We start from the raw sequence: 18,211 nt of genomic DNA on the forward strand, positions 1-18,211 counted from the left end.
CGCAGGGCTCCTCCCGCCGGGCCCGGCGCTGCCCCGGCGTTCGTGCCCTGGGCGCCATTTCCCGCCCGCCCCTGGGGTACTGAAGCAGGCGGGGTGTGGGGGAGAAAAGTGTCGGGTTTTCACATCCCACACGTCAATTATGGACTTTAAAAAATACATCCCCGCTAAGGAGTTGCACCTTTTTTGCCTCAGGCTGGTTGCAGGCTCCTGGCTGGGTGCCGCAGGGCAGCAGCGGGGCCGCTTCCCGCATATATCACAGTCCTGAATAACCATCCACATCCCTGGCTGCCGAAAGTACTTCATTTGTATTTAATCACCCAGGCATTCCATGAGCAGCCGCGAACTCGACTCATGTTGCTTTCACTGTTAAAGATGCTTCAGTTGCGCTACTCGCCCGCTTTTCTCACGCTCCCATTCACACGCCCTTCCCTCGGTCAATTTCATAAAGCTGCAATTTCAAAAGAGGCGTCGGGACAATTTGCCAGCGCTTTTCTGCCGCATACTGGGATCTGTGGCAGCATAATGATGAACACGAGAGTGTATCAATCCCTCATTTTAGTATTCCAACCTGCTAAGTAAAAGTAGACCCATCCTTTGCTCTTTAATTGAAAGCTACATTTAGTTTACCGAACGGAGTGCTCTTTACTTCAGTGAATATTTTACACATTTACTAGTCAAGACTGTTATAAGGTGACTCTTAGTTGTAAGAACTAGTTGAATTGCAAATAAAATCATGGAGCAGGGAGCAATGTTCACTGTGGACAATGGTGTTGTGATAGGCAGCTCTCTTTCAGGGAGCTGGTGGTATGTAGGGATAACAAGCTCATAGTCAAGATGTGTCAAATTCAGCTAAATAACAAAAAATTGATTGGTCTCTAAGGGCCACCTTTATTTAACTCTAAGAGGAACATGCATAATTTTATATGTGTTTAATAAATAGCTTTTGCTTTCATCTGGACCACTGTTTAATCAAAAAATAAGTTTAACACTGACTTCCAAATAAGGGTAAGATCTAGCTGAAGATAAAAACGAAAACTCTTTGATGTTTTCTTTATCATAATGATTGTGCAATGGATTGACCTGGGCTGCTCCATCACTCCCCTCCTCAGTTGGACATGGAGAGAAAATATTAATTAAGGGCAGGGAGAGGTCACTCACTGAATACCATCATAGGCAAAACAGAATCTACATAGCAAAATTATTTAAATTTATTACCAATCATAACGAAACAGGATAATGAGAAATAAAGCTAATCCTAAAGACAACCCAGCCCTCCCTCCTTCCTGGGCTTAAACTTATTCCTGATTTTCTACCCCTGTCCCTCACTGGTGTAGTGAGGCGGAGTATGGGGTTATGGTCAGTTCTCATTGCTTCTGCCACTGCTTCCTCCTCAGGGCAATGAGTCCTTCCCCTCCTTCAGCCTGGGGGTTTCCCTCCCACAGACAACAGTCCTCCACAAACTCTTCCAACACGAGTCCTTCCCACGGGCTGCAGTTCTTCAGGAACAGCCTGTTGTGCATTTCCTGCAGCGCCACAAGTCCTGCCAGGACCCTGCTCCAGCATGGGCTTCCCACAGGTTCACGACCTCCTTAGGGCATCCCCCTGCTCTGGTGTGGGCTCCCTCCCTGGGCTGCAGGTGGATCTGTGCATCCCTGTGCCCTCCCTGGGCTGCAGGTGGATCTGTGCATCCCTGTGCCCTCCGTCCATGGGCTGCAGGTGGATCTGTGCATCCCTGTGCCCTCTCTCCATGGGCTGCAGGTGGATCTGTGCATCCCTGTGCCCTCCCTCCATGGGCTGCAGGTGGATCTGTGCATCCCTGTGCCCTCCCTCCATGGGCTGCAGGGGAATCTCAGCTCCAGCCCCTCCTTCTGCCCTGACCTAGGTGTCTGCAGAGCTGTTCCCCTCACATCTTCTTACCCTGCTCTTCTCTGGCTGCAATTACTTCTGCACAATACCTTTTCTTCCTTCTTAAATTCTGTTATCAGAGGCATTACTCCCATCACTGGTTGCCTTGGCCTTGGTCCATCCTGGAGCCAGCTGGGATTGACTCTGCCTCTGCTGCAGGAGGCTTCCAGGAGCTTCTTAAAGAAGCCACTTCTGTAACTCCCCCTGCCACTAAAACCTGGCCACACAAACCAAATACAGTTAGTCTCCAGTAAAAAGTGAACATCATCAGTGACGTTAGAATTATTTCCCATTCTCAGTAGGCAACAATGCACTGATAACATTGGAGCTAAGTGTTGATGACTAGAGGCAGCAGTGAAAATTTCTGGATAGTAAAAGGCAAATAGGAGTGACCTGGTACAATCTGTAGTCAGCATTAGCAGGTAAGAAATAAAATGCACTTTGTACATGTGCTGTAAATGCAATTGCTAAAAAAGAAAGGTGTTGGAAATAGATTGGGTAACAACACTAACACTAACTGTAACAACACAGGAGACATATGTAAATATTGTGGTTTTGTGCTATTATTTTTTATTTGAATGAAAGCAAATGTCTTCTCTTTCCTCTTCTCTGATTGTCCAGAAAGAGAAACCAGTGACTTCCGGAGGAAACAAAGAAATAAGAAGTTTTCAAATACACAACAATTTTTTTAACTTCTCTTCAGAATTCATCCACCCCCTCTAGCTGGAATTGGAAGTGCCCAACTAACTCTGAAGGAAGGCAAATCACAGCTGGGATTTTCCATTCTTCCTGCAGCATCTTTAACTCCAAGTGAATCAACTCCTGAGTTGTGGAGAATGTGCCCTTTTTAGCAGACATTTTCTACTAGCACAATGTAAGACTATTTTAACAGAAGTCTCACTGGGCCTGAGCTCTCCTGTTGCTGCAGTTAAGAATATTGTTTGCCCAGAACTGCAGAAATGCATTTCTTGTTTTCCCTATTAGAAGTGCACCTTTCAAATCAAAGTTTAAAAAAGAAATGGGAACAGCTAACCATTAAATGAAAAGGCAGAAAAGGGCCTCAGACAAAGGAACAAGCCCATCCTTTTTTTATTGCTCCACAGCACCGAACAAATTTAAAAGATCAGTTTGAAGACATGAAGTTAAAAATTAAGTTTTTGCAAACTGGAGGTGGGATGTGGGTAACACTGTAATTGAGCTCAGAGGACACTGGTTTTATACTTCATTCTGCAATATTCAAATGAAACAAAAAGTTAAACTCTAAATTCGACCCCACTAACATGAAGATTACCCATCTGCTTCAAGAAAGACATGCCTCCAACACCTTGCTGAGTTTGACTTTGTGGCCACTCAAAACACTGGGCCAGTCTACAAAGCCAGTGGCAGGTAAATAAAAAACCATGTACAATAAGAACTGAGTCAATTAGCATGACAAAATTACAAGTTTATTGCAAAGTAACGTGAGTTTTTAAATTAAAGACAATTAACTCAAGAAGTTGAAGGAGATCCTTAATAAATGATCCCTTAGCCAACCTACAGTTTAAGTATATTGGGAGAAAAAAGGGAGTAAATTAAAAAAATTGATTACAACAGTCAGCTCAAGAACTGTTAAGCAGGTTATCCCTGCTCATTATCACAATATAATCCAGTTTTGAACATTCTGTTTGGCAAATTAATGACCACAGTTAAACAAGACAGGAAGTCAGTCCACATCTTCAGCTACAGAAATTCCTTCCTTTTTTTCTAGCTTGGATACCTGCAAGTAAAAAAGAAGCCAATTCAGTATCAAAAAGAAGCTGCTTCTTCCATCAGCATCTCCTACTGGTTGTAAAAGAGACACACAAAGATCAGGTTTTTATGAAGTGGATAAATCTTTTGGTTTGACCAAATGCAGCTAATCTTGTGGGGTAACACTGGAAAAAGCAGAGGATGGCCGGCAGATATCTCATCCTTGCAGGCAGATTTGCCAGCTTTCTTCTGAGCTGCATCACAGTTCCTTCAAATTATGGCAGCTATTAAAATCCCAGTGAATATTTTGGCACCTGGAAGTGCATCATTTATGCTCTGACCACAAATCCTTTAGTTCAGACACAGCTCCAAGGCAGAAGCTACAGAGTTCCTAGGGTTGTTCTAAACCCCCTCAGCCAGGTAGAGCTGAATGACACGAAGATTCCAAGAGCAAATCTGGTAATTCCCAGCAAATGATCTTAAATTGTGATCTTAAATTCCTTTTACCCCTGTTCCTTCTACAGCAAATGCAAAGGGAATTTTGCACCAAAAAAGAGTGGATAACTAAAATGGCTTGACTACATCCAAAGCAGAAAAGTACTTTCTACAAATCCAACAGATTTCTCTATCATTAGCACTCCAAATTGTTTCCATTCACAAATGAGCTTGAGCTGTAACACGACTCTCCTACAGGAAAACCTGGCATTACCTAACTAAAGGTGGGTTTTATGTCAAGTTCATGCCATATTTTTACAGTCCTGTTACTATGCCAGAAAAATTTTAAGTGCAGATTGAGTCCCAGGAGCAGAATCATCAGTGGCACACTGTCCTGGAGAGTGATTCTCTTCAGAATTACAATTGTGCTGAACACCTGCAGTAAGAAGAAACTCTTCCTGTATTCCTTTTCTCTAATAGAGCAGATTTGACTCAAACCACCGCAAATTATCATTTTCCAATCTTGCAAAGAGCTGCAGGAGCTATCAGTTCAGGTTACTTTTATCTACACAATAAAATCTTCCCTAAACTTGCCTCCTGGTTTCCAGGAATAAGTTGCAATGACCACTACCCTTGCAGAGCACAACTGCTATTACATACAAATCTAGTTAGAGAATGTAACAATATCTGCATCATTAAAAGATCTTAATCACATTTACTGTAAGCATAAAATAATGACATTTTGGTCCAGACCCTACAAAAACATTTTCCCTGACTCCCACTGAGACCAAAATAACTTTTGTCCTGGACTTCAGTGGAAAAAAGTCCAACATGATGTAAAAAATCTCCCACTATACTACTTTATAATTAAATACTGCACATGGTAGCTTTTATCCCAGGTTTCAAGGTAGTAAAATACTATTACAACATGTCTGGCATTTCACAGATGAAGGAATTAGTATTTTATTACATGTATAAACATATTCTTAAAAGCAACTGGGGCGTAAAATTTCTGGCAGAAAAACTTCAAGGTGCTAAAATTCTTCACCCCAGCATTTGTGTCATAAAAGAGGCATTAAAAATAAGTTTGAAGGGGTGGATAAAAACTATAAAAAGTAAAGCACCGTTTCAATAATCGCCTGGGCCCCTCCCCATCTCAGTGCTCAAACTGAGCATGGTACCATTGCTGCTGCTGTGTTTGATCAAACATGAATTTGTGAGTCAGCTAACTTGAGATTCAAAAAAGGAATTGCTGCAGAAGCAGCTGGGAGAAGCACTCACAGTGAATTGCTGCCTCTTACACTGGCTCTCCCCACACTGACGTGGGTCAAGTCTTAATTCTGCAATTAAGCAGATCTCTTCAGACAGGTCCTGAACAGAAACCAAAACACAAAAGCTTGTTTCTCTCATTAGCATAGGACTTCATGAGTCTGGGTACACCTATTACTTTCAGTCCTCAGTACACGTATTCTTTTTTTTTTCTTGTTCTTGTTTTCATAGCAGTATGGCTAAAAAGAACCTAAACAGCCTACACTGAAATCAGGGCACTTAACCTCACAGTTATGTGAAAAGAACAATCACAGTTATTTCTGTAATAACTGCTACCCTACGTGTTATTTGTCTTTTACTGGAAATTCACTGGAACTGGGCTTGACCCACTTTGAATAATTTAAATACAAAATCATTCCAGAAGCAGAAGGCATTTACCTGTTTGTCTATACACCTGAACTGCCAGGACCACGAGGTGTTGTAGAGGAAAGGCCTCAGGTCGAAGCGGTTGTCATCTGGACTGTAGTTTTCAGCGTGGTAGGAAGGAGTGAGGGTGGTCATTTTGTGCCTGTTGACTGAATACATCCTGAAGAAATGCTTAACCTTGGATGCCACCTGGTGTACAAAGAATATAGCTTTTAACCAGATGAAGTTTCTTAGTATTTTCATTTAAAAACTGAGAGGAGCACAGTGTTTTGGAGACTGTTTTCTATTTTCACACGGTCTAGATATTCTTTCAAGGCAAGAGCCATTTTTTGTCTCAGAACACATAACCAAAGGCTTCAAGAGTAGCTGGTCATCTGTATTTTAGAGAACAATTTTCCCCAAGGTATAATTCTGAAGTAATTGTTTTCAAATTACTCAATTAACAATTGTTTTAGCAATTTGAAGCACAAGACAACAAGCTCCATTTAAGAGATGCAGGCCAGCTTTTCCAGCATATTCTGCTGCACCTGTAGAATAATCTCTGAACACAAAATAATGAAACTATTACTTTCAGTTAAAAGGAACCTGACCTTTCTCCAAACATGCTCTATTTTGGCAAAAGCATTAAACTATTTGATTTTTTTTCTCTTTGGTATATTACCTCTCTTGGAGTAAAAATTTCCTTCCATATATTAATCAGCTTACAGAACATACTGTATGGTCCAGCCTTTCCAATTTTCCTTAATTTCCCATAGATTGAGAGCTCTGCATATGTCATCCCCATATCTGCCTGAAAACACAAAGTCAAAGAAAATCTTAAGTATGCAAATTTTAATGAATACTTTCATGGAGCAATTAAAATAACCCAGTTAAATCAGAGAAACACCAAAATTATATTGTCAATGTCAAAAAGACATACTATGAGCAGAAATAAAAAAAAGCACTGGAATTTCTCTGAATTGGGAGATTGGAGGCCACAAAGGTAGTTTTATCAGATTTTGCTCTTCTTTCCAAAGGGACAGCAAAGAGAAGAATGTGGGGAGAAGAGTGCTTTGCCACCAGTCATTTTCATAGCAGTAAAGCCCTGACTTTCTTTTGATGTTAAAAAAAAACCAAAAAACAACTTAAAACAAACTGGATTTTACAACACCCATCCTTCTAAGTGTCCAAAAATCTAAAATAATTCAAAAATGTTAATTTGCTATTTTGGAAATTATTGTCAACACAGATAGGGTTCTAAGTGTCCAAAAATCTAAAATAATTCAAAAAATGTTAATTTGCTGTTTTGGAAACTATTGTCAACACAGACAGGGCAGGTGTGGGGAACTAATGCCCTGTTGGCAGCTTTAAGACTGGTTATAACACACCTGTCAGTAAGCATGGTTACATACAGGAGTCAACAAGAGCTATGGGACAAACCCCAGATTTTGGGGTAAGGCTTAAAGGATTTTAAAGGCACTGCCCGTTATTACCTCATCAGTTTGAGCCACTTGTCCATCCACCAGGGGCTCCAACTCTGCAGTGGGTGGAGCTGACATTATACTGCAAGGGAGAAGGAAAAGGAGAAACATGGATTCCATGCAGCCTTATGACTTTTTATGAGATTTTTGGTTTGTTAAAACAGCGCTTCATCCCAAAAATGAAGCACCTGGCTCAGGCAGTTCCTCCAGTGGAATGAACAAACACAGTCACTGAATCATTGCTCACCTCCTAAGGGCTGTGAGCTGGAAGTTTTCAATGCAGTACTGAATGAAGCTCTTCAAATCAGTCTTGCTGATGCCACCAATGGGGTTGATATCAGCACTGGAGCAGTCGTACTTGGTCAAGTAACCACGGAGACTGAGCAAAACAGGAAATTTTATACAGCAACAGTTAATAATAATGTAACTGCAGCAAAATATATAACCCTTGACACTACGGAGAATTTATATGCAGCATAAAGAAAGGGAGAAACAAACTGCAGATTAGTAACATATTTACACCTGAAGGGCAACATGTTTAACTGCAGCAGGGCTATCCTAAAGCCCTGAAATTCCCAGAAGATGATACTTTAAACAATCATAATGCACTGCAAAACTATCCACGCTGAGGCAATATGTTCAAAGCAATTAAAATACTGTGCTGACTAATTAAAACAATCTCAAATCTCAAAACACCCACACAACCAGCACACAGTACTCTCACAGCTTTAGAGGTTACCACTCCCACAATCTTACAGGGATTGCTTTAATCTTCAGATACTAGCTCTACTAACAGTACTCCAGATTTTAAGGTCTGCTTTTTGAGCTCAAAGTTCACATCTTCATTCCTAATAGAGTAATTGAAAATTCAACAAATTGGGAAGTTAGCCTAGCGAATGCACAGGTAAGCTCTACTGAAAACAGCATTTTATGGGAAAGCTATAGCAATACTTTGGCTAAACCTCTGAAAAAATATACAATTTCCCATTCAAGCTGATTTAACTATTTTTATTAATTTCACTGTTACCAGTGCATTCTTAGGTTGTTATGTCTTCTGAGTAATAATCTACAGAAGTATTTGGTAGAGTTGCAGGAAATGACAGTGACCTGCTCCACGAGGGTTTGGATTCCCAATTTTCACCAACCTTTCATCCACATTGGCTGATCCCAGCACCAGCAGTCCCCCTGGCATCCTGCGAGCCCACAGTGCCAGCTGAGCAAACAGGTAGGCAAGGACCATTCTTATTCTAGCCTGCAGAGAAAAATGAAAAGGAAAGCAAAGTTTACATAGCAGAGTGATTTCTCCCCAGTCACTTTAATTAATCAATTGTCTAAACAAGCTCATGAAGAACAAAATTTGGGCAGGGTAAGCATTGTCACTATAGGACACAAAAGAACACAAGCGCACACTGTTGCTCTCAAGGTGAAGAAAAAAGGGAAGATTATCTTCTGACTTTAACATTTATAGTTTTCTAAAAGTGACAGTGGATTGGAGGGTGCCAGTGTCACCCCTCCAATGACACTGGACAAACCAACAGTCTGTCAAATTTCTCTTCTTTTATAAAAGAATGCAGAACAATGAGTTATTTACAGAAAATGTGTGAGAAAGTTCGTTACAAGAATGTAAATATCAGAAAGCTTAGAAAATCTTAAAAAAATCAGGGCGACAAAGCGTGACTGCAAGAAGGATAGTCTTGTGGAGAAATTGCTGAACACAGTCAGGAAATCCAGGTTCAGTACCTGCTACTGCCACAGACTGAGGAAGTTTCTCCTGGCCAACTGCAAATTGGGGAGTAGTTGCCATTTGCTACCTCTGATAGCACTAACAAGGATCCATGATGGATGAAGCATGCAGATAAACCATATCCTTTTATAGAGTAAATAAATCTCTCTAGTCTAATAGACAACATTTCTAAAAAGTTTACATTGCTTTTGTCCCCATTTTGAAACTCAGCTTTTTTTCTAAGGATGGCAGCAATGCCAAACCAACCTAGGATCCAGCTCCAGCAGAAATTGTTGAAAATGTTAAGCAAATATCCACACTTCTCTGTGACTTAAACCTCCCCTGTTGTCAAAAAGCTGACAAAGAATTCAATGTTTGCTTCCAGAGCAAACAGCTGGATTTCTCCAGTAACAGAGAAAGATCAAGTCCTCAAATTAACAAAAACTATCAAACAGGATAACCAACATTCGGAACTAAAGCAGAGTTGTTGGTTAGTTTGGAAAATGAAAAAAAAAATCAATGCAAAGCCCACAGAACCAAAAGAGTGTGACGTGATTCAGCCTAGAGGACACACACCTGCACATTCTGGAGTGCCAGGCTCTCTCTGCTGCTCCCTCCATAGACAGAAAACTGGGGAGTTCGACCTGACACCACACTGAAGATCCCCACAACAACTTTCACAGCCGCATCGATGTTCAGGTTGATGTGGTAGCTGAGAAGAATTCAAGCACAAGTGACTCAGCCAGCACAATCTGACTAGAAAAAAAATAGAAAAAAACCCACCAAAAATCCACCCATCAAATGAGGTTTTAAGGTGCTAAAATCTCAGATCTGGTAGGAAGAAACTTAGGAAAGAATAACACTTTTCAGAGTCTGTTTCCAAAATTGCATGTCCTTTGCCAAATGCTTCTAAGTTGGCATCACTTTAACACTTTAGTAATAACATCTGTAGCATTCTTACTTAACCCACCTCCTATTCCTCTCTTATTTTTTCCCCTTTTCGAGTTTGAAGGCTTTAGATGTAAGTCTTTGCCAGAACATGATGTTTTTTCCCACCACTTCTGAGCTTGTACCTGCCTATTTGCTCAGCCAGCAGCTTGGCCCTGTTGCAGGTATCCTGGGAGGAGTTCTCACTAGCCATGTAGCACGTGGTGAGGACACGCTTGCAGAACTCCCGAGGATCCTCAGGGATGTAGGTCTCATCATTCACAATCCTGCGTGCATCAGCCAGCACATCTGCATCTGAGGACAGAGCAGAAGAAACAGAACAGGAGTGGAAATTATTGTGCTCCTCCCTTTGCAAATATCTTGTACATCCCTTGTATTCCAATTAAGTTTTACAGTGCCCATGACAAATAAGACTACTACATCTAACTCCCCAAAAAAATTTCATCTATCAAATAAAAGAATTGCTGATTTTGTTTCTGATTTTGAGCACAGAAATGTTAAATCTTTTAGATCTACTGAAGAATTTTCATAGAAAACACGATCCACTATGTACAAAGACTTAACTAAAAGCATGAAGCGTGCTTAAAGCCAGAACTTAAAGAACTTAAACCATTCCTAACCATGCTTTGTAGTGCTGCTTTTAATAGAAGGGGAAAATTCTCAGAATAAACTGAAGACTACATCAGCCAACATTTGAACAATAGTCTAGACAGAAACTAGTCTGAGTTCCACATCCAATTCTTAAACCCAAACCAGAAACTATTATGCCAATTCATAGAATCTGAATTTGGACGCACATTTTTACTGGAATTTCTGAAGAAATACAAAGGACTGCATTAGAACAACAAAAAAAGGGTCTGCCACCATTAATAAGCTCTTGCAGCTACTGCACCCAGCTAATATTAACTTATCCATAACCATTAGTAAATAGAGCTGGCCAGACACACAGATCTACTTACTGCCATTCTTGACTGCCAGGCAAACCTGGTGGCACATGGAATACACTATGCAAGCTGTAGCAGAGCTGTCAATTCCACCACTCAGAGGGAGGAGAAATCCTGCCTTGAAAACAGAGCAAGGAAGAGGTTCCACATAACAAAATAAGGAAAAAAATATGTATTGTACCACTCAGAAACACACTCCTGTAGAAGAATGACAGGCATTTTAAAGACTTCATATTGTTCAAGGCTTATGTATTACTGAGGAAAAACAGAACAAACCACCCAGAGCAAATCCTTTGAAACTCTCATCAACTGGGTAATCAAACAAACAGTCAGTGTAAAACCCTTTGCCTAGAAAAAATTCCAGTTGTCTTTACCCTCTAGTAAGACAGAAATGCTAATAAAAAGGATAATATTTTTCATATATACTTTACTATTACACTGAATGACAACTTCATGTCACTCTGCAGCACTCAAGAAAGCACAATTCCTAAGGGAAGGGTGCACAGAGCATACTGAAGTCACACTTGGAATACAATTTTTAAGTCTGACTGAGCTACCAGTGAAATACTCAAACTTTGCACCTTGGACTAACATCAGTTTAGGTTACCAGCAGCACATGAAAACAATTTGGATTGTGCCTGTGGCACAAAAGAAGCGGTGTATGCCAAGGGAAAAACAAACCCAGTTGTTCTTACCTGTTTGCTGCGCCTTAAATAGTCCCAGAGCCAACATGCAGGTCCAAGGCTGAAATTACAGAACATGATTGTTCTAAGAAGGTTAGGGAATAACACCTAAGCAAGTCAGCATATTTACTGTGGTCTTCCAATGAGAGATTTCCTTTACTTAAATCTGAACAACATTTTATGTTTATCTCTTTCTTTGAGCTTTGTTGTTTTGTTTTGTTTTTTTAAACCAAAATAATTCTCAAGCAACAGATTCAGCATTTAATTACCTGATCTCCTCCTCAGGACTGTGGTGTCTCCACTGGATTGGCATACAAGTAGGAACAGCTAAATCATCAGGACACGACAGAGCAAAGTTCACTTTTACCCTGGGATAAGGATTCACTTTACTTGCCTAAGCAATAGTACAGAAGAATTCAGAAGACACCAATTTTAACATAGTTTAAAAAAAACAGCTCTCTAAGATACTGTGAAAATCAAGACATGCAAATACATCTTGCATCCAATAACTATTCAAACTTGGCACAGTTTGCAAACACAAAGAGTTCTCACCGCCAGGTTACGAGATGAAATCTCTGCTCTGTAACTTCGAACATCCTCCAGGTCCAGAGTGGCAACCAGCACCTCCTGTGGAAAGGCTTTCAACATTAGATCACTCTACACAAACTGATAAACAATGCTTAGCAAAAGAAATGCCATCAAGAAATGCCACAGCATCAGCTGTGGCAAAGGAAAAGGCAAGAAACATTACTGGGGAAAGAGATGGAGCTCACACATAATGTGAGGAAAGCTAGATGACAAATCTACTATTTTCTGAAATCAAAGTGAAACCTTGTGTCCACAGAACTGGGTAATAATTAGAACATTGCAGTCTTTGCCCTTTCTTCCTTTAAATAAGGGAATCTCATTTAAGAAGGTCTCTTCTGCTCATGGTGATTGCATACAAAAATGTTTTCATGAAGTTCTTCCACTGTGCCAGTTCTTCCTTCATCACAAAAGCAGGAGAGCTACTGTAGGTAATCTGACTAGGAAAACACTCAGATCTAGTTGAATAGCATAATTAAAATACACCCTTCTTGCTCTAGAGATGTGGACCTAGATCTGGAATGTTTGGAAGTGTTGAGCATAAGTGTCCCAGCAGCAATGGGGTGAATACATTACCACATCATCCAGGGAGAACTGGGATCCTTGTGCAACTGTTTCTCCATTCATGGAAATCATTGCACAGCCATCATAATACAGACGATCACCATCACAGCCTTTCTGGTTTGCTAAAATATATATTCCACCATTCTGGCAGGGAAACAAACATGCAGGGAACAGAAAAAAAAAAAACTGTTCAGAATGTAGCACCTGACAGGATGTTGAAAATCAAAATGTTGTTTCTCTGCTCCTGCCCTTCTTACAAATTTCCTCTCCCTTTACATTGTGAATGATTTATGGCTGGGATTCTCTCTTGACAGGAGTCTCTTAGTAGCAAGAGTCGTTCCCTTAACCCAAACAGAGAGAGCTGCACTTCTAAATTGAAATTCTGAATTCAAACTGAGGTTGGGAAAAGCAGGAAGATGATGACAGAAGCTGTGTTTGGATATCAGAGGGGAGAGCAGATACTGTTAAATATAAGCGAAGCTTGTTAAATTACAATGACAAAGCAGCTTTTTCACAGTGTGTAATGTACACTCATTGCTTTATTTTTGTCCCCATCACTGTTAGATAGGATTACAGACCAATAAGTGTCTTCTCATCATTTTTCAAACACACAGAACTTTCCAATAGAAAAGCACACACCTTGGCTGTGGCAGAATTCACCAGATCCACCCGGGTGTGAGCCTTCCGCAGCACGTGGTGACTCCCAGAAGAGTTGGTGAAAATTTCCACTCCATCAAGTCCCATCTCAATGTGAGGGCTGTCAAAGCAAAAGGCACAAAAATAAAACTGTGAAAACTGCAAATGCCATTAAAAATCACTGACAAACAGAAACATTTATGTCACTGTCAGTTTTCTGCATGTCTTAGCTCAAACAAGGATAGGGCTTTCAAAAATATCTGTTTTCTTGCATTCAATGTCCAGCTCTTCTATCAAAGACCAACAGTGGCTGCACAGGTCAGGAGGGCTTTTGCTCACTCTGTTCTAAATAAAATGCCTTCTGCTCTATAGAAGGCCAGATCTCAAATAAAGAGAGAATAACATAATCTTGGTCTGAAAGGGCAACATGGATATACACTGCAAAGTCAGTTGTCCCATTTTCCTTGTCCCTTAGTAAATCCAAAAACAGAATTACAAGGAGAAGATTTTTACTGCTTTTTTTCTTTTTCCAATGTCGGAAGAAAGAAATACTAAAAAACAAAAATCACATATTCAAGACACCACATCTTCTGCAGTTACAAGGAAATCAATGTAACTGGGAGATTTGGAAAAGTATCAGGAATCTGAGCACAAGAGTTACCTGTCATTTATTTCCTCAGGTCACTCTTTTCATTCTGTTGTTTTTGGTATTTCTCCCCTACCTTCTTGTCTCGAGTTGATTTAGTTTAACAACCAACATTCCTTTGCCATCCTGCACCTAGCCTAATGAGGTCTCTCCCATGATGTATTGATTGCTCCTAATTATATTTTATCTTACTGGCACTTTCTGAAAGATAAATTACACAGAAGAATAATAAGCAGACCTCTACAAACATTTGTTTCAGGCAGCTCCAGGCTATGTTTTAGATTACTTTTTATTTCCTCTTCTCCTTTACCTGTTTGGTGCCCAGAGTTCTTCACATATTTCTGTCCCTAGGCAGGTATCTTTGGTTGCTAGCACTGCATCCCCAAAAGGAACAGTTTCCTGAGGAAAAACAAGAACATTCTTACACACATGCAGTAGAACAAGCTGTTCAATTCAAAAACTTGAACTACAAATCTTAAGAAAATATAAAAATTGAATGCTTATTTATGTGAAATTAGTGACACAATATCAATCGCATTATACCTTCTTTCGTTTTATACCAACTCAGATTAAAAAAAATAAAAAAAAACAACTCTGAAATGCAAATTTCTGGACTGATTGAAATTTCATGTTTTTATTTCAGTAGTATTCAGATGCAGTGCTTTGCTTAAGCACAGGTATTAAACAATCTACAAAACAGAGACCGTCTGTTGCTAGGAATCACACTCATTTTAGATCCTTCTGAGCAAATAAGGTTTAAATTATTTTTAATTTTTTTTTTTAACTTAAAACCACATAATTCTAGTCTCAAGTACAGGTAAACTCAGTACCATAATTGTGCAAAATATGGCAATCAAGGTTCTGGTATCAAGGTATGTACAAACAAGTGAGTCAGATTTAAAATTTACTTGCTTTGCTGCCACATACTAACATAAATAATGTTAAATTATGCTTTCATTTAATGCAACTTAGAACCACCACTGAAACATATGAATCTACAACATGACTGGCAGCAGAATTTTGGAGACTACAGTTTCTAATTGCTCAATCTGGAAGATGCTAAATTAAAAAAGAAAAAAACAGCTTACCTGCCCAGTCACTTCCTGAATTATCCTGGGCAGAAAATATTCCTCCACATGCCTAAATCAAGTTAAGAGATTGTGAATACATCGTTACATAAATCACAGCATAAAAACTGGTTCTCATCTCACCTTCTAACACTGGTTAAAGAAACCCTATTGAAGTTGTACAGGGCTGTGTGTGTCTAAAAAACAAAAAAAAAACCCTTCATATTTTCTGTGGAATTAATCAGAAATGCTAATATTTTAAGATAGCAACACCTGTGCTTCAGAAAGGCAAGGTAAGGAATGCCCCATCCTGGCTAGAAAGCAGACCCAACAAAGAACACACCGTGCAAATCAAATTCCAGCTGGAAGCTTCTCTTTTTGCAGGGTTACTACACGAGCAGCACAGAACCAGCTGGGGCTCAGAGGAGGGATCAGAAGTGCTTTGCTGAGACCCTGGAGCTGGAAACATTCCCTGACTACTGGAGGAGTGCACAGCATCAGAGATGAGTGCCAGGCATGTTCTGCAGCATCATAAGGTAGGCCAGCTTTCATTCACTGCAGAAGTTCTGACAGACCTCATCTATTTCAGTGTTTGCCAGCTCAGTACTGGGATGCAGCACTCAGGAGACAAACATAGCCCCTCCAGTTCTGAGCTGGCTCTTCTTAGAAAGCACACACCAGGAAAATGACACTTTACACTGGCTGTAGGATCAAGCAGCCCCACTTTTTTCCTCCAGCTCAGCACCTCAGAGTTTGACTGCTCAATAAGCTTCCTAACCAAGCTGCAACCACGTAGCTTGGCTGACTCTGTCCTGCTGCTCTCCCTGTAGCAGCCAGCGAGGATTTGCTGTAGACACTTTAACCCTGCTGCTGCGGCTGCTAACAGCAAGCTGTGTTTTTTAACACAATTCCTAGAGTTGCCAGAATACCTTGCTTTGCTCCATGGGGTGAACCATCTAAGTTCCCTGTAGTTTCCTGTATTTGCCAGTGATATTTTTGGTCTGATCAGAAGAATCTTTCTTAAATAAAACAAAACAGAAAAACTGGGTTAACACATGATGTACAGCCAAACAAGCCTATATATGAACACTGATTAAGAACAAATTCTTTTTTTCTTTTATAATGTAACATTTTTAAAGTTTCTTGCAGACTCAAGGGGTTTTTCTGAACTTTTCCAGAAAGCAGTGGGAATTCAGTTTCCACAAATCAGAAAAGAAAAAATAGATCATGAGAAACCTTAGTTGTCTCTCTCATAATTTAGCAAATAGGAAGATAAATCCATCGCTCTAAGTAGCACTCAAGAATCTTGCTTGAAGGCCAAACTGGTGTCTGAAAAGAAAATGTGTAACCTCATAAAACACATCAAGAACTACTTACTTATTTAAAAAGATCACTCGACAATTGTAGCGAACATTTCTGTGCAGAACAGGCCTGTGAAAATAAGAACTAAAATCAGCAATGACTACACTCACTAAATGAAATTATAAAAAGCTACAGAATCTACTTTACTGCAAAAACTATTCAGAAGACCTCACTAGAGGGAATCAAGCAAAACAATACGTGAAATTTTAGCTTCTAATTTTTTAGTTAAAGTAGCAGTTTGAAAAAATCTGAGTTACTGTCTGTGCTGTCAATCTCAGATATTTCAACTATACCTGAGCCTTAGGAACATGAGCACACCAGAAAATTCCCCATGGCTGTGCCAGGTTATTTAATCAAATGTGATCACCTGTGACACTGCCAACCCAGTTCAAAATCAAACTAGCTTTACACAATTATACCACTACTAACACGCTAATTTTACAGATATAATTTATCCCCCTTCTGTGTCAGCACAAGGCTTACAATGGCTTCAGTGAGTTTCACATACACTTACGTAAAGATGTCTGTCAGTGAAAGCAGCCCCCACATTCCCACAAGACAGTCAATTTATAAAGCCCTTTGACACAAAGTCATAAACCTGACACAAAGTCTGACCTGTGGCAACAAGTAACAAATGTGAAGGTTTCCAATATATAACTGCAATTATCCTAAATATAGGATAATTGCAGTGATATATTGGAAACCTTCACATTTGTTACTGATTGTTATATATTGGAAACCTTCTCTCTTGAAGGGATCAGCCACCAGCCATCTTTAGAAAGATTATCTTTTAGAAAGTGTCTGCATGTTGCAATAATCCTGGTCATGGTAGTTAAAAGGGGAAAAGCAGTGCAGTTCCTAAGATATGTTTGACATTTGGTGCAGAGCCCTCACTATCCAGAGCATGGAACAAGCAGCATTCCCTAAGGACTTATCCCTTTATCACAGGTTTACAAAAAAAAACCAAAATAAACTTACATTCCCACATCACAGATAATATCTTGGGTAGCTGGAGACTCCAAGAGCTTTCCCAGAACTTCAAACGAATGCAAGAGTGTGTCTGACTCATAAAAGTGATCTGAGCAGCCATAACCACTGTGTATAGAAACAAGGAGAAACCAAAAATTCAGCCAGACCACCACCAGAGCCAAAGAACCAAAACTACTTCAGACAGGGAGCATTTCACCCACATAGGTAATTTATATAGAAAATGAAGAAGCAGCGCTGTCAACACCATCCCTATTTACAGCATTTAAAACTCTGCAGCGTTCTGTATCACCCCATGATATTCCTTCCAGGACAGCAGGCAGAAATCAAAGCACTACAGCTCCCCTGCAGGAAAACTCACTGAAACTGGTTAAAATTATCGCTTCCAGTGAGGTTTCCAAGACAAGAGACCCAATCCTGCGCTCTCAACTGCACTGCTTTTCCTTGCCCCGATGGTCGCACGCTCCAAGCACGGCTCTGGGCACTGCAGCACCGCGGGGCCAATGCTCTTCCCGACTGTTCTTGCACAGTTCAGTGGAATCGCACCAAAGCAGAGCCAGCAAAGCGCCCTTACCAGATTTCGAGCTCTGGCCCAAGCCGGTACCGGGCTCCTTTGCTCTTGGCAATGTCGATACCTGGAAAAGTGTTGGGAGCGCAGTGCGTGAAACGGGCACGGGCTGCACTGCGCCGCCCGCGGCGGGAGGGAGGGAGGGAGGGTCGGGAGCAGCCATCTCGGCACTCACTTCTGAAAATCCTCTCCAGGTTGCCCTCAAAGTCCAGAGCCCACTGGTTCAGGGCGCAGGTGGCCACGGTCACTGCCCGGCCCATGGCGGCCCCGCCCCC

At 40.6% G+C, this 18,211-nt stretch overlaps 1 protein-coding gene across 3 annotated transcripts; it reads right to left on the reverse strand.

Moving 5' to 3' along the window:
- Positions 1-3,328: 3,328 nt before the first annotated feature.
- Positions 3,329-18,205, reverse strand: NADSYN1 (NAD synthetase 1). Of its 3 annotated transcripts, none has more exons than XM_031061168.1 (21): positions 18,112-18,205; positions 17,943-18,003; positions 17,360-17,476; positions 16,397-16,450; positions 15,949-16,038; positions 15,083-15,092; positions 14,263-14,351; positions 13,310-13,427; positions 12,683-12,814; positions 12,074-12,148; positions 11,791-11,915; positions 11,534-11,582; positions 10,854-10,956; positions 10,020-10,188; positions 9,523-9,658; positions 8,369-8,475; positions 7,471-7,602; positions 7,236-7,305; positions 6,425-6,553; positions 5,776-5,952; positions 3,329-3,661 (listed from the first exon to the last, which is right to left on the reverse strand). In XM_031061168.1, the coding sequence occupies exons 1-21, from the start codon at positions 18,194-18,196 to the stop codon at positions 3,608-3,610; spliced, it is 2,082 nt and encodes a 693-aa protein (XP_030917028.1). In that variant the 5' UTR covers positions 18,197-18,205; the 3' UTR covers positions 3,329-3,607. The 3 variants fall into 3 exon arrangements, with proteins under 3 accessions (XP_030917028.1, XP_005426171.1, XP_030917029.1); XM_005426114.2 differs by having other exon boundaries at positions 15,041-15,092; XM_031061169.1 differs by lacking the exon at positions 11,791-11,915 and having other exon boundaries at positions 10,854-10,952; positions 15,041-15,092.
- Positions 18,206-18,211: the final 6 nt, after the last annotated feature.

This window comes from Geospiza fortis, unplaced genomic scaffold (assembly GCF_000277835.1).
Source record: "Geospiza fortis unplaced genomic scaffold, GeoFor_1.0 scaffold590, whole genome shotgun sequence".
NCBI classification, from domain to species: domain Eukaryota; kingdom Metazoa; phylum Chordata; class Aves; order Passeriformes; family Thraupidae; genus Geospiza; species Geospiza fortis.